At 36.6% G+C, this 12,168-nt stretch overlaps 1 protein-coding gene across 3 annotated transcripts in view; it reads left to right on the top strand.

Moving 5' to 3' along the window:
- ASB5 (ankyrin repeat and SOCS box containing 5) overlaps positions 1–12,168 on the top strand; it is a 39,739-nt gene that overhangs the window by 13,828 nt on the left and 13,743 nt on the right. Inside the window, exon 1 of one of the 3 annotated variants that reach the window (XM_066548302.1) lies at positions 10,351–10,593. The exons of 1 other annotated variant lie outside the window; for it this stretch is intronic. In XM_066548302.1, the coding sequence (XP_066404399.1) occupies positions 10,479–10,593 (115 nt within the window). In that variant the 5' untranslated portion in view covers positions 10,351–10,478. Of the gene's footprint in view, positions 1–10,350; positions 10,594–12,168 lie in introns of those variants that run through there. One more of the 3 variants, XM_066548303.1, reaches the window with a different exon arrangement.

Here is a 12,168-nt window from a genome sequence, read left to right as displayed (position 1 = left end):
TGTTACCTGTTGCTGAACCCAGGAATCTGCAATTCAGGCATTTGTCAAAATTCCCATCTCATACCTAAAAAAAAATTTAAGCATTAAGTCTTACTAAGCATTCTAGTAGCTGGGCAATACAAAAGGTGAAAATCTATCACTCTTGCAGGTTACTGTTTTGGTCAGGTAGCAGAGGTTTTTATTGATTTAAGAATCAAACATATGGTAGATTTTCTAGTTTTCTGCTTGTTTTATTAAAAGAAAATTGTTAATGTAACTATTTCGTGCTTAAGTTGGACTTTTTACAGTTCAACATCAGTGTGCCTTCATTTTTCTCTGTCCAGCTTGCAGTGATTGGTTCTGGATTTGTTAAGTTTTAAGCACGTGTCCAGCTAGTGTTACAGAATCTGCTATTCATCCATCTGTTGGGGCTAACAGCAGCAATCCTTGCTCTTTGGGATGCAAATAATTCTTCTCAGAATCATTATTTTATCTTATCTTTTCTATAATTATTTTCTATATCTGTGAAAAGAGGCATGCTAGTGTCTGAACTCACAATGTGTTGTGGGATTTGATTTTTTGGTGTTGGTGAAACACAGGGATGTCTCAGCAGAATTCATGTAATACATTTAATAAAATATCCTGTTAAAAGTGATATCTAAAAGATGTGCAATAAGTAACATGAAGCATGAAACTGCTTGAAACATTACATTGTAAAATTATATACCAAGTATCCTCCTAATTAATGATCCATTCTGTGTTTTTTCTCAAGTAGCAGAGAAACCTTGGCAGAAAAAACACAGAGATAGATAATTAGCCTAGCATCTATCATTAGCCAATTGAAGTTTATAGCATTTCAATAAGTAATTCAAATTAGAGGAAATGTTTCTTTTTATTTTCTAGTTTTAACCTGATTAGATACTCTCAAAATTCTGTTAGGAATGGTATTTTAGGTTTGCTTTTAATAACAAAAGATTACTTATTGCTGTTATAATGGCTTGTCTAGGACAGAGTGCTATAATTTTGAAGAAAAAAGAACCTTTGTAAATAATGTGCTACTAGGCACAGGCATTATTTCATACTTTCTAAATTGACCCCTTGAGTTAAAATAAGTCTTTCTTTTATGAAGTCTGGGTAGTTGAGGGTGTTTCAGGTAGAGTGAGGTAGTTTTTGGTGGAACTCCTTTTGTCAAACTGAAGGTATAGAGGTCAGTTCAGGAACTGAGGCCCAGGGATCATGCATTTCAAGGCTGACTTGCTTTATTTTGTCACTTTTTTAAATATAAAGAGACAGCTTTGCCTGTGTCATCTGCTTTGTGTGGTCTTGTTGCTAAATGGGTCATACTTTGTTTCTTAATATTTCAGGAATATTTTCAGTTTCAGTAGTCAGCAATCTACACTCCATTTATTCTTTGGATCTCAAGTGTATATGAATGGCTGGATAATGTCAATGTCATTAATTAAAAATTATTATACGGTTTATGTGACATTGAAATACAAGAACTAGATCAGTGTTCAGCATCAGCTGAGACCAAAAAAGTGCATGTAAAAGCTCTACTAATTATAAGGCACTTTCATTTGCTTATGGAAATTATGTCTGAGTAAAACCTTTCTTGTGTATAGCTGAAAGGTACCTTCAGAGGTAAATTAAATGTGAGTTATCTGGAGAATGTTTGGCTAACCTGTTTTTTAAATGCTTAGTAATAGTGATTTCTGCAGCATCCTTATGCAACCAATTGCAGGTTTGCTGTTCTCATCACTAAACTGCTTCCCACTTCCCCCAAGGGTGACCTAAATCTTTATGTCTGCTAAGTAAATTCATTAAATATTACTGTTTCTTTCTGTGTATGAGAAGTAATCAATTTAAGGACTATTATCATGCATTTCCTTACTTCTGCTGGTTTTTTTTTCTTTTCAGAATAAAGTTAAAAGGATATAACTTAGTCTGTCCTCTGAAATCTTATTTTCTAGCACCTGGAGTTACTGCAGTTGCTCTCCCTTGGACTTGTGCCAGTTCATATATAGTTAACAGACATCTTTACTGATGTCTAATTTCCCATGTTAAACAGAGTGCTCCAGCTGAGACTTTATGAGTGTAACCAGGGGAACTATTAGCTGTGTACAAGTGGAACACTTATGTCATGTGCCATGTATATGGCACCCTGTGTAATACCTCCTGGAATGATGCTGCCCCCTCAGCAGTAAAGTATTACAGATAGAGGCTGTAGCCTGTAAACCACATGTTAAAACAAAATCACTGTATTGTGCTTTTTCTTTTTTCTCTCTACATACAGTACTTTGAAATGGCCTTCAGCTAATTTCATGCTCTCTTGGTATCAGACAATTTTTCTGTTTTACTTGTCTGTTTTGAATTGCTTCCCTCTGAGCAGTTGTAGCATCTACAGTTTAGTCATCTACTGCCTGCATAAAAATAAATACATTATTCTATCATTCACAATATTAAAAGCCTGAATAGCACCAAATGCAGGACAGAACTTTGCAGTCTTTTTTACATTTGCTTAAAGTGAACTGAAGACCTGGGTCCTAGTAAGCTATTAGAGTTGAATTATTTTTTTTTCAGTGAAGTCAGTGTTATTAGTACCATAAAAAATTAAATGAAAAAGGGATCCATTCTATTATAAAGGTGCCTTTTGCTGGGTTATTTTTAACTCTGGCACTAATTCTGTAAACACTTACTCATATACACTTGCCCCATTGACTTGAAAGGGACTGATTAGTTGTTTGGAGCCAAGTGCTTTCCAATCAGGGACTAGAGCTGAGTTAGAAATAGGTTGTGGTGCCTAGTGTTTCTTTATTTATTGTGTTGAAGTGAACATTTACATATTCATTGCATGTGAAACTTTGCAAAAACCGTTTTATTAATTTCTTTCTTAATGGGTAAAGACATAACAAGTATATGTTTGCTCCATTTTAAAATCCTGTGCCCTACAAACTGATACACAAGAATAAACTAACTTGAAAATTAACTTTGGGTATATTTAGCTCCTTAGCAGACTATGTGTAATGACAATGACCTGCACAGTAACATTTCTTCTCTCATGGTATTTCCAGATCTGTGAAGAGTTAATAAATCAGCCTTTTGTACAGCTGTTGCTGGATGAACACTGGAGGGCCAAAAGCAGCTTTTAGACTCTTCCTACTATAGCAACTAACAAGTCATATCATGAAAGTGCTCTGTGTATAGGAGCACTGGGTTGGAATTTCAGATGAGTTTTATAGTATAGTTGCTTTAGGATGAGGTAGTAGTGCTGTGGTTTTAGGTGATTTCAAAGTTTGTGGATCAAATCTAAAGAATTAATCAATTATCAGATGTTTTGGGTCCTTAAGATATTAATTCTGCCAAAAAATACTGGTAAGATCTTGGTTTGTATGAAAAAGCCTATGCTTTTTTACTAAAAATAACTTTATAGAATGAGGCATAGTTCCCACTCATAAATATTTTTATAAGGCAGAAGGTGTCTATTTTATCAAAAGTAAACCTGATACTCAGTAATTGTCAAAATTACCTACAAGCAGAAAGTGATAGAGAGGAACCTTCTTACAAGAAAAAAAAAAGAAAATTTACAGAGGTTAATGTAGCATAAACAGCAAAGGGTCATGTACATATACAGATACCTGGGGCCTGATAGACAAGCTAAGTTGTTCTGAGAATGTAAAATGATTTGTCTTAAATATTGTATTTTTTAATTATGTCACCTCTCTTCACAAAAATTTGTATAAAATTTCACTTTATCCATAGTGTATAAGTTAAAGTTACTTGAAAGCAGAAATTGTGTTTGTGGTATGCTTCTTAAAATACACTCTGATTTTGCAAAACAGGAGAGGTGAATATGCCCTGATTTCTTCTAAGGTTAAGAAAGGCTACTCTTGAATGACTGTAGCAAATTCTAAGCTACCCAACTTTGCTGTATCTGTCTTGATCAGGCATGGTAGGAAAGCTCAGTACACTAGTTAGGCTAAATTAAGCCATCCACGGGATTGTGGTAGTTCAGTCTACTGGAGTCTTCATCTTCTCACAGAGACTGGTAAATACAATGAAGTTTTCTGTTTCCTTTTTTCTTGTACACTGAGGACTACTTGGGTAGTCCCAAGAATATGGTCCTTAAAATACAGCTCATAAATGGACAATAATGTCGTGTTTCACTGTTAGAGATCTACTGTTTGGATGGCTTTTAGTGAATGATTAGAGCAAAGTTTTCATATTTATTTTATCTTAACAAGTTGCAATTGATAATGCCACTCAGCAACAGTTGTTAGGTAGGGAAGATAGGCATGAGGCATTTTCTCAACTTGCATTCCACAGAGATCACAGTTCTATTAATAAAAGCCGTACAAGACCTCTCTTAGCTTCCTGGATACAATGGAGATTCATTTAGCAATGATAGGAATATTGTATGGCATACCTATTCACCATACCACTTGGTGTAAGGCACCACATTTAGCATTTGTTTTTCATTTGCAGCACGTAAGCTAATGGTGTAAAAATGCTTAAGATAGTGTGAATATTCTTTTTTGAAATTTTAGAAGGGGTTTTTTTTTGATGGAGCTCATCACTTTCTCTTGTATGCCAAATAACTTTGCCTAGTATGACAAATGACTGCCAAAGAGGAGTCATACTGCAGAATAACACCAAAAAGGCACCTTCTTTGAAGGAAGGAAATGACACCACATATTAGACAAGTACCAGAACATTCTTTCTTGAAGAATATATTCTACCTTAAAGAGGTTTTGCTCAGAGTTATATGATGCAACTAAATTGGCATGGCCTTAGCTCTGACTTATTTGCAGCAACAAAGAGCAAGAACATCTGTTGGCAAGCATGTTACTTTTAATTCAAATTTTTCATTTTTTACATCCCTCATCTGAAAGAAAATTTCTGAGGCCACAGAAAAATCTAGTGAATATGTATGCTGGAGCCTGTTTGCATGCTTGCCTCTCGAAAGGAAACTGATAGAGCCTGTCATGTGGATTTGTTTGTGGGATTTGTTTTTTACTCTTCTGTATATGTGAGGACCTCCTTGAGGTCCACCAGCTGCATTTTTTGGTTGGTTTCATTCAGGTGTGCCTCCTTGAAATGTTTTTTTTTTCTGAATGTGGACCTTAACTTGTCACCAGCCTAGGTCCCATTGGCTTGCTTGGAGTGTACACTCTAAACTCACGTGGAAATGCCCTTCATCAATTGATTTCTGTATTTATCTGTGTGAAATGAAGAGTAAGCTTATGAAATAATAAAAGCACAAATTGAGCATTATGAACTCTGATGTATCTTAAAACCTGGGGTTTTAAAGGTGCATAGCAATAAGACTGAAAGGCAATATTGGATCAATCTGTCTGCAAGGCTTTAAAGAGAACTGGTGTTAAAGAAAATATGCAGAAAACTGCAATATTGGCTTGGGGCAAGCTCAGCTGACCATCTGCACTGGTCTTTCTTGCATTGGTGGGGCATAAGGCAGCAGGGGAAGACCGAAATAGCAAAGCTCCCTGAAGGTGATGTTCCTTCCCTCAGCCACTGGATTCTTATGGCCAGGGTTTTGCTATTCACATTCCTCTCTTGTAGGGGATGTTCTCGAACACTTGCAATGCAGGCAAACAGCGAGTGAACTTCTGCCAGTTAGAGGATGATGGCTTGGGGGGAATTGCATAGCATGCCTGAGAACTGAGCTCTGCTCAGGACTGCAGCAATGCTGGCTGGCTGGCCATAAATCCTTTGTGGCATGCTGCATCTGTTGCACCAGTGGATGTTACTCTCTGCCATGTCTGGAGTCTTTCTGGCAATAGATATACTCTCTCTCTTTATGGCTGTTCTTTCACTGTAATTGACTCAAGATTCTCTCTGGGGTGTCCTTTACCACTCCTATGCTGACTACGGGTTTCATGCCTGTGTCTGTCTTTCTGTCAATATCTGAAGCTCAGGCCTGCTTGGTAATTGATTTGCTTAGGTTCTGCCCCATGACTTCTATAATTTAGTTAAGTTTACATATTAGCAATTTTTCTGTGTTACTGCATGAAGAGTCTGACAGGTACACATTGCAAACAAGCCAAAAAATATAATAAATGTGTCACTGTTCTGTATTTGACTTCTGAGAGACCTGAGACAAAGCCTTTATTGTATCAGAAGTTCAAATATTTTTTCAACCTTTAGTTATGATTCCAGCATCCAAGAACACAACATGTAACAACTGTAGAAATTGCAGGAGAAGAGGTAGGGAGATTATTGGCCAGATAGCCAGGCTGTTGCCGTGATCATCATCATCTTCTTCTTCTTCTTCTACTACTACTACTACTGATTTGGATTTCCAGCTAAGAGACAGTGATGAAATTGTATTAAGAGTATGTAATAGATTTTTTTAGAGCTTATAATGGTGTAAAGAAATGTCATTTTATGCTTAAGTAACTAGTGACCATTAAAGCATTATCTACCTATCTGCTGGTATTTGTTAAGAGGACTGGTTGGTGACCTGGATAATGCCTAAGCTTCTTGTTGCCTGCTAATGACTTTATATCACCATCATACTTGCCATGAAGTATGGCTTGATGCAAGAATCTATTTAGCAAGCAAATAAAAAGTTGTTCCAGGCCATTCCCTGTTCCCCTCCTAGAGCTGTATCCCTGTACTTTCATGGTGCATTTATGTTCCTTGGCATTGAGCTGGCACTGTAAAATGTAACAGTGGCACCACTGTGGCCTTGTAGGATGCTGTTTTTGTCAGAAACCACAGTTCCTCAATCTTTCCTAAAATTTGCTTCATCCTGGCATCTCCTACAGGGAGGAATGTTCAAGATTTCTTCTGGTTTGTTTTTGGCAATGTCAAATAGCAGGCCACTGCTGGGGTACTGGCACTGAGCCACAGGGAGTCTGTCTGTCATTTCAGCTTCATGGTTGCAGGGTGTGGATCACATGAGCAGGAAGAATCAGTTTCTAGTCTTGTTCCAGAATTTAGTGTGGCACGTTCCATGCAGTCACTGTGACCCCATAGTAATCCTGGTCATGAAAACAGAGTAACCTGAAAGTACAGAACAGTTTGGGAAGCAAGGTGGGTAATCAGTTTGCTATTTTGAGATGGTTGCACACAAAATACTGATCTGTGACATTTGAAAATGGTGCAATTTTGTGCAATTTTTCCTAAGATAAATTACTGTTATAGGAGTTTGGACTGTATTGCTTTGGACTGCATCATATTTTGAAAGGTCAAGGGGATTTGGGGTATTGTCGGTTTTATCAACACATTTTTTGTGTGTTACCACAATTGCATCTCTGTTGCCTTAAAAATAGTCTTGAAAATGGAATGAGTTCCCTGCTGAAAGGGAGGAACAAAAATTTACTTCTATTTTCATTCCCACCTGTTTAGAACTGTTGCCCCTTTAAACTCAGAGCTATGTGCTGACATGGAAATGTTGAAACTTTACTCATATTCCCTTTTATAAAAATCTGGAATAAAAAGATTTTGAGAGTTTCCTTCAACACTTCTTCCTCTGTGTTATAAATTTGAACAGAACTAATTATTAATGAAATTTAACATAGTACTTTATTTAAAGCTTGTATGCTAATTTAGGCCAGAATTCCAAACCCATCAGTAAAGTCCTCTGGTTTCCTTACTCTCAGAATGTGGCGTCTGTCCCTTCCTGTGGTTGCTTTTTTGAAGGTAACTGCATTGCTTCCATGAGTAACTGTAATCTAAATGCTGTGCCTAACTGCTTCTTTGCCAAGTCAGGAAAAATAATGGTCAGCTGTGTTTTTTATATGCTTGGACATCTCCTTAGACTTGTGTTAAAGGTTTTCTGGCAGATTTTGGAAGTGTTTGAAGGTTTTCTATAGGGAAAAATCTGAAGAACATAATCTCAGGACTAAGCCCAAGTGGTTTTGTGGTTTATAGTTTTGAATGTTAATTGTTTTATACCTAATGAAGTTGAAGGATACTGATTTTTATTTTGTAGCTAATGTAGTCCAGGGCATAAATGAGAAAGATCACATAGCAAATCCATGTGAGAGGTGGAACTGAAGTAGCACAGTCTTCAGCCTTATGCCATGGTTTTAGCCATGTTTATTCCCTCATCTCAACTATATTTTTAAAATAATTTTGGATTATTTTTGATGCCATTTTAGCTTTTTTTTTTTTTTTTTTTTTAATTCTTGTATTTATGAACTGTTTTAATAAGACTTTTAAATGTTTTTTGCCTGGAGGTGGAATGCTTGGGCCTAGCAGAATTTAGTGAAAAGTTCCTTCTGCAGTCCTGAACTGTATAAGCTTTGCCTTCTTTAAAGCATAAAAATGCATATTTTTTTATTGTTCTCTAGAGTATTCAAAGTAACTCAGTGAATGGCAAGCATCTATGGAATACCTCTGTGTAAGGGAGATACTTTTCCTATAATCTATGCTCTGGAGGTGGAGGGTTTTGGGGGTACTCTAACTGCGTGGGGAGCTCCTTGTTCCCTGGCAGTTGTCTGCACAAGGGGGCAGGTGATGCTGGCTCCTGTGGGGCTCTGCCTCTCTGAAGCCATGGCAGCTGGCTGTGTACCGGCTGCTTTCCTTGCTCCTGCCAGCCACACCTCCCCGACAAGTAAGAGAGAACAGAGGCTGGAATCAGTGTGGGAAGCATTTGTATGAAGTCCTTCCAGGTTTGTACCACTCCTGTAGAAAGATGCAGATTCATTCTCAGCTGACAACCTCACCCACAAAACTCCTACAAAAAAATGTAGATTTTTTCTTGCCAGACCACTGTCAATTCCTGCTCTGCTGTCCCAGATGCTTTACTTGATCCTGATCCTCACCACCTTCTACGGAGAGTCCTGGAATTCCATTCCAAATGGAAATTTAAAACTGAGATGAGCCTCAGAGCCATGGCAAGCACAAAAACTGTCAGTTTATTTCTCACAGGAGAATAATGCTGGTATCTTCCTGCACAGGCACATATTACATGTCCCTAGTACGCTCTCCTGTTAATTCCCCTCCCAATATTTATTTACTTGGAAGAAAGAATCATTCTAGTATTTAAGTGATATATTTATAATGTCCCGTTTATAATGAGCCGTTTTGTGAAAGCTCTGTTTCAGATTTACATGCAGAGATTTGATATGTTGAAGTGTTTATTTCAGTCTGGGAGATATTCTGATTTGTTCAGCTAGATACAACCCGAGGAAAACAGTTGTCTGAAGGCAGCCTAATGTCTCTGAGAGTGCTGTTTTGTTCTGTCTTGTGTGAAGAGCAGTAGCCCACCTGCTTCTGTTCTGTAAAGGGTGTAGCACTATTCCAAGTAAGACAGCTCTCATGTGCTGCAGTTTCAAGGTGAAATTTGCAGCTGCTCCTTCTTCTTCCTCTCGCCCTATCTACCTATAATCTTGCCTCTGATTTTCTCCTAAAGAAAACCAAGAGGGATGTAGAAAATTTCATTAAATATCGGAGCATTATTTCAGAATTTTAGGGATTAAATTTTGTCAGCTACCTGAAAAAAATAGTATTAGTGAAACTCAGTAATGTTGATTTGCTTGTTAAAAATTTACAAGGGGCTACTTTATATATCTGTAGAGGAGCATAATGAGGAAATACTACAAGGAAATGCTGAGGAGGTAAAGGCGACATTTTAACATATTTTTATTACAGAGAAATCACTGTCTTTTACTCTGATGCAATTTTATCATGGATTGCTTCTCTTTGCAGATTTCTGTTGTATAGTATCAGCCTGATACATAGTAATGAACAAAAAATTCTAGCAATCTTTGGCTGGTTTTGTTACTATTTAAAAAAAAAATATTGATCTGTGCTTCTTCTGAGAAGACTACAGCCTTACTTTCACAACGGGATCAGACTTTCAAAATAATTTTTTTTAGTCAAAACATGCTTTTATTCAGGATTTAGTTTCTGTTGATGACATTTGTAGGATAACTTGCCCACTATTTAAAAAAAAACAACGCTGATAAACAAACCATAGAAAACTAGGAATATTTCATAGTTTCATGGATTCTCTTAAATTCTAAAATCACTTTTTACTCCACATTACATATCAGTAAAACCTGATGCAGTAATAATTGTTGTTACTAATATTAAAAGAATTTCCATTCTGATAAAATAATTTTGGTTTTCTGTTTTAGGCTGCTTGGTATTCAAGCAGCAAAACATTTGAATACTTATGCTTTAAGAATCTGTTTCTTTTTTGTGTTAAATGATTAAAAAATTAACACCTTCTTTCCATTTAAATCATGTAAATAGTTAAGACTCATGCTGTAGCTAAGCTGATTCTTTCTCTGTTTTAAAAATAGAAAATGCTGGAGCAGTCCTTCCCTTCCCCCACTCTGTAGTCACTAGTCCAAGCTAGTAAATGTTACTGAATGGATTTCAGTGTTGTAGCCATTCTACAGTAAGTACAGCAAGATCCTTTGTGAGAAAGCGAAAGGAGGAAAAAGGTGGTAGAGATCATTTGTGGATGTTCGTCAGAGCAGAGCACCTGCACCAATGACAGACAGGCTTTCCTCGAGAAACAGATCATGACAACAAACACTGCTGTGCAGAGGAGCCAGAATCTCCCCAAAAGACGCCCAGAAAGTGTAGGGGAGTGCCCTGCAAAACGGAAAGCTGGCTGGGGCATTCTGACCAGCCAAGGTTAGTATAGCAGCCATTTCAGAAACTGGTACTGAAATATGCTAAGCTGACCCAATTTATGATGGTCTAGCTATAAAACTGATTTTTGGGTTTTTAGGTTTTTTTTCCTAGCTGTAATGTAAATGCATGCTTTTGTTAGTGGGACTTTTATTGTCTTGCATGGGTTAACACAAGGGTACTGAGGCTATTTTCGTTCTTTCTGCTCTCTTATCAGCTGATCTAAAATACCATTTCTTGTTTATCTGCCCTATTTATTTTATGCAAGTGTTTCAGGCTTGACTTACCCTGACTTTTGGTGTCCTGTCACAAGGTAACTGGATACTAAAGGTTAATTGTTTACTATGGAGAACCAGGGAATGAAAGGAGGGGGAGGAGTAAACTTTACATATAACTTTATGTGTGAGGAGTCTATAGATAGCTGAAATAGAAGGCAGTAGAGGAACACAGGTGACTGAATTATTGTCCTGTACTAAGGTACTAAGGACAAAATATAATTGTAAGGCTTTTCATAGAGAAGTACTTAGGAGGTTTTTAAGTTGCTGAACACTGACATTTTCAACAATGAGGAATAAACTCTGTTAGAAGTGTTTAGGACTCCTATTGCCTGTGCCATATTTTCCTGTATTTTTTTTTTTCCATAGTCCAAGTGTGTAAAAGGGAGCTTTGAATAATTGCAAGAGTCTTAAGAGGAATTTTTTTGAAAGAGTGACCATAATTCCATGATTTAATATTGATGATATCATAAGGTTTAGAGTGGAACAAAATAAGAAATGAAGGAAGTCAAGCTTGAAATTCATGATCATATGATATAAAATAAAAAGATGGAAATGTTAAAATAGTCAATGAAAGTAGTAGACAGGAGTGAGTTCATATAATTTACATAAAGAAACTGTGTATTTACCATGTAAAATATAGCTATATGTTAGCTAGATTCTTAAAATATATTCTTATTCTTAAAATACCTTTGATGATTTTCAGTATTGACAGTTTTAGAATGAAGCAATATTCAAGAATTTAAGCACGTTGCCTTATCTTCCAAGTAACCATTTGAATGCAATGATGCTGTATGATTGCATTTATTCATCAGTTTTAATATGCAGAGCACCTTTTGCCCTCATGTTTTCCACTGTTTGGGCTAAGATTTCCTGACTTAAAGAAACTTTTATTTATGGCCATTTTAGCTTGTTAGGTCAGTATTTTCCAAAAAAAACTTGGACAATATCCCTCAGCTGAAAAGAAATTTCACAAGAGTTTATCAGTTTTACTACTAGCCCCACTCCATTATATGGTTGAAGGTTAGGCTCTCTTGCTACTCTTACAACGAAATAGCCACAATTACTCTAGTTTTGAAATTCTCAGAATCTAAGTAAAATGTGGAAACTAAAATTTTTTGTAGAATCCATCTTAACAGGGTCTAGCCATTTAGAGCTCTTTGTAATTGCCATGCTGGGAATATACATTTATTGATAGGCATCCTGAAGTACTGAGAGACTTCTGTTGCATTTAAAGCTTCTGATTGTTGCAGTGCACTTGAATAACAAGTATATCTTTTATAAACTCTGAAGGATGCTTTTT

Source organism: Molothrus aeneus, chromosome 4, assembly GCF_037042795.1.
Source record: "Molothrus aeneus isolate 106 chromosome 4, BPBGC_Maene_1.0, whole genome shotgun sequence".
NCBI classification, from domain to species: Eukaryota; Metazoa; Chordata; class Aves; order Passeriformes; family Icteridae; genus Molothrus; species Molothrus aeneus.
This window is presented reverse-complemented; position numbering and strand designations above follow the sequence as displayed.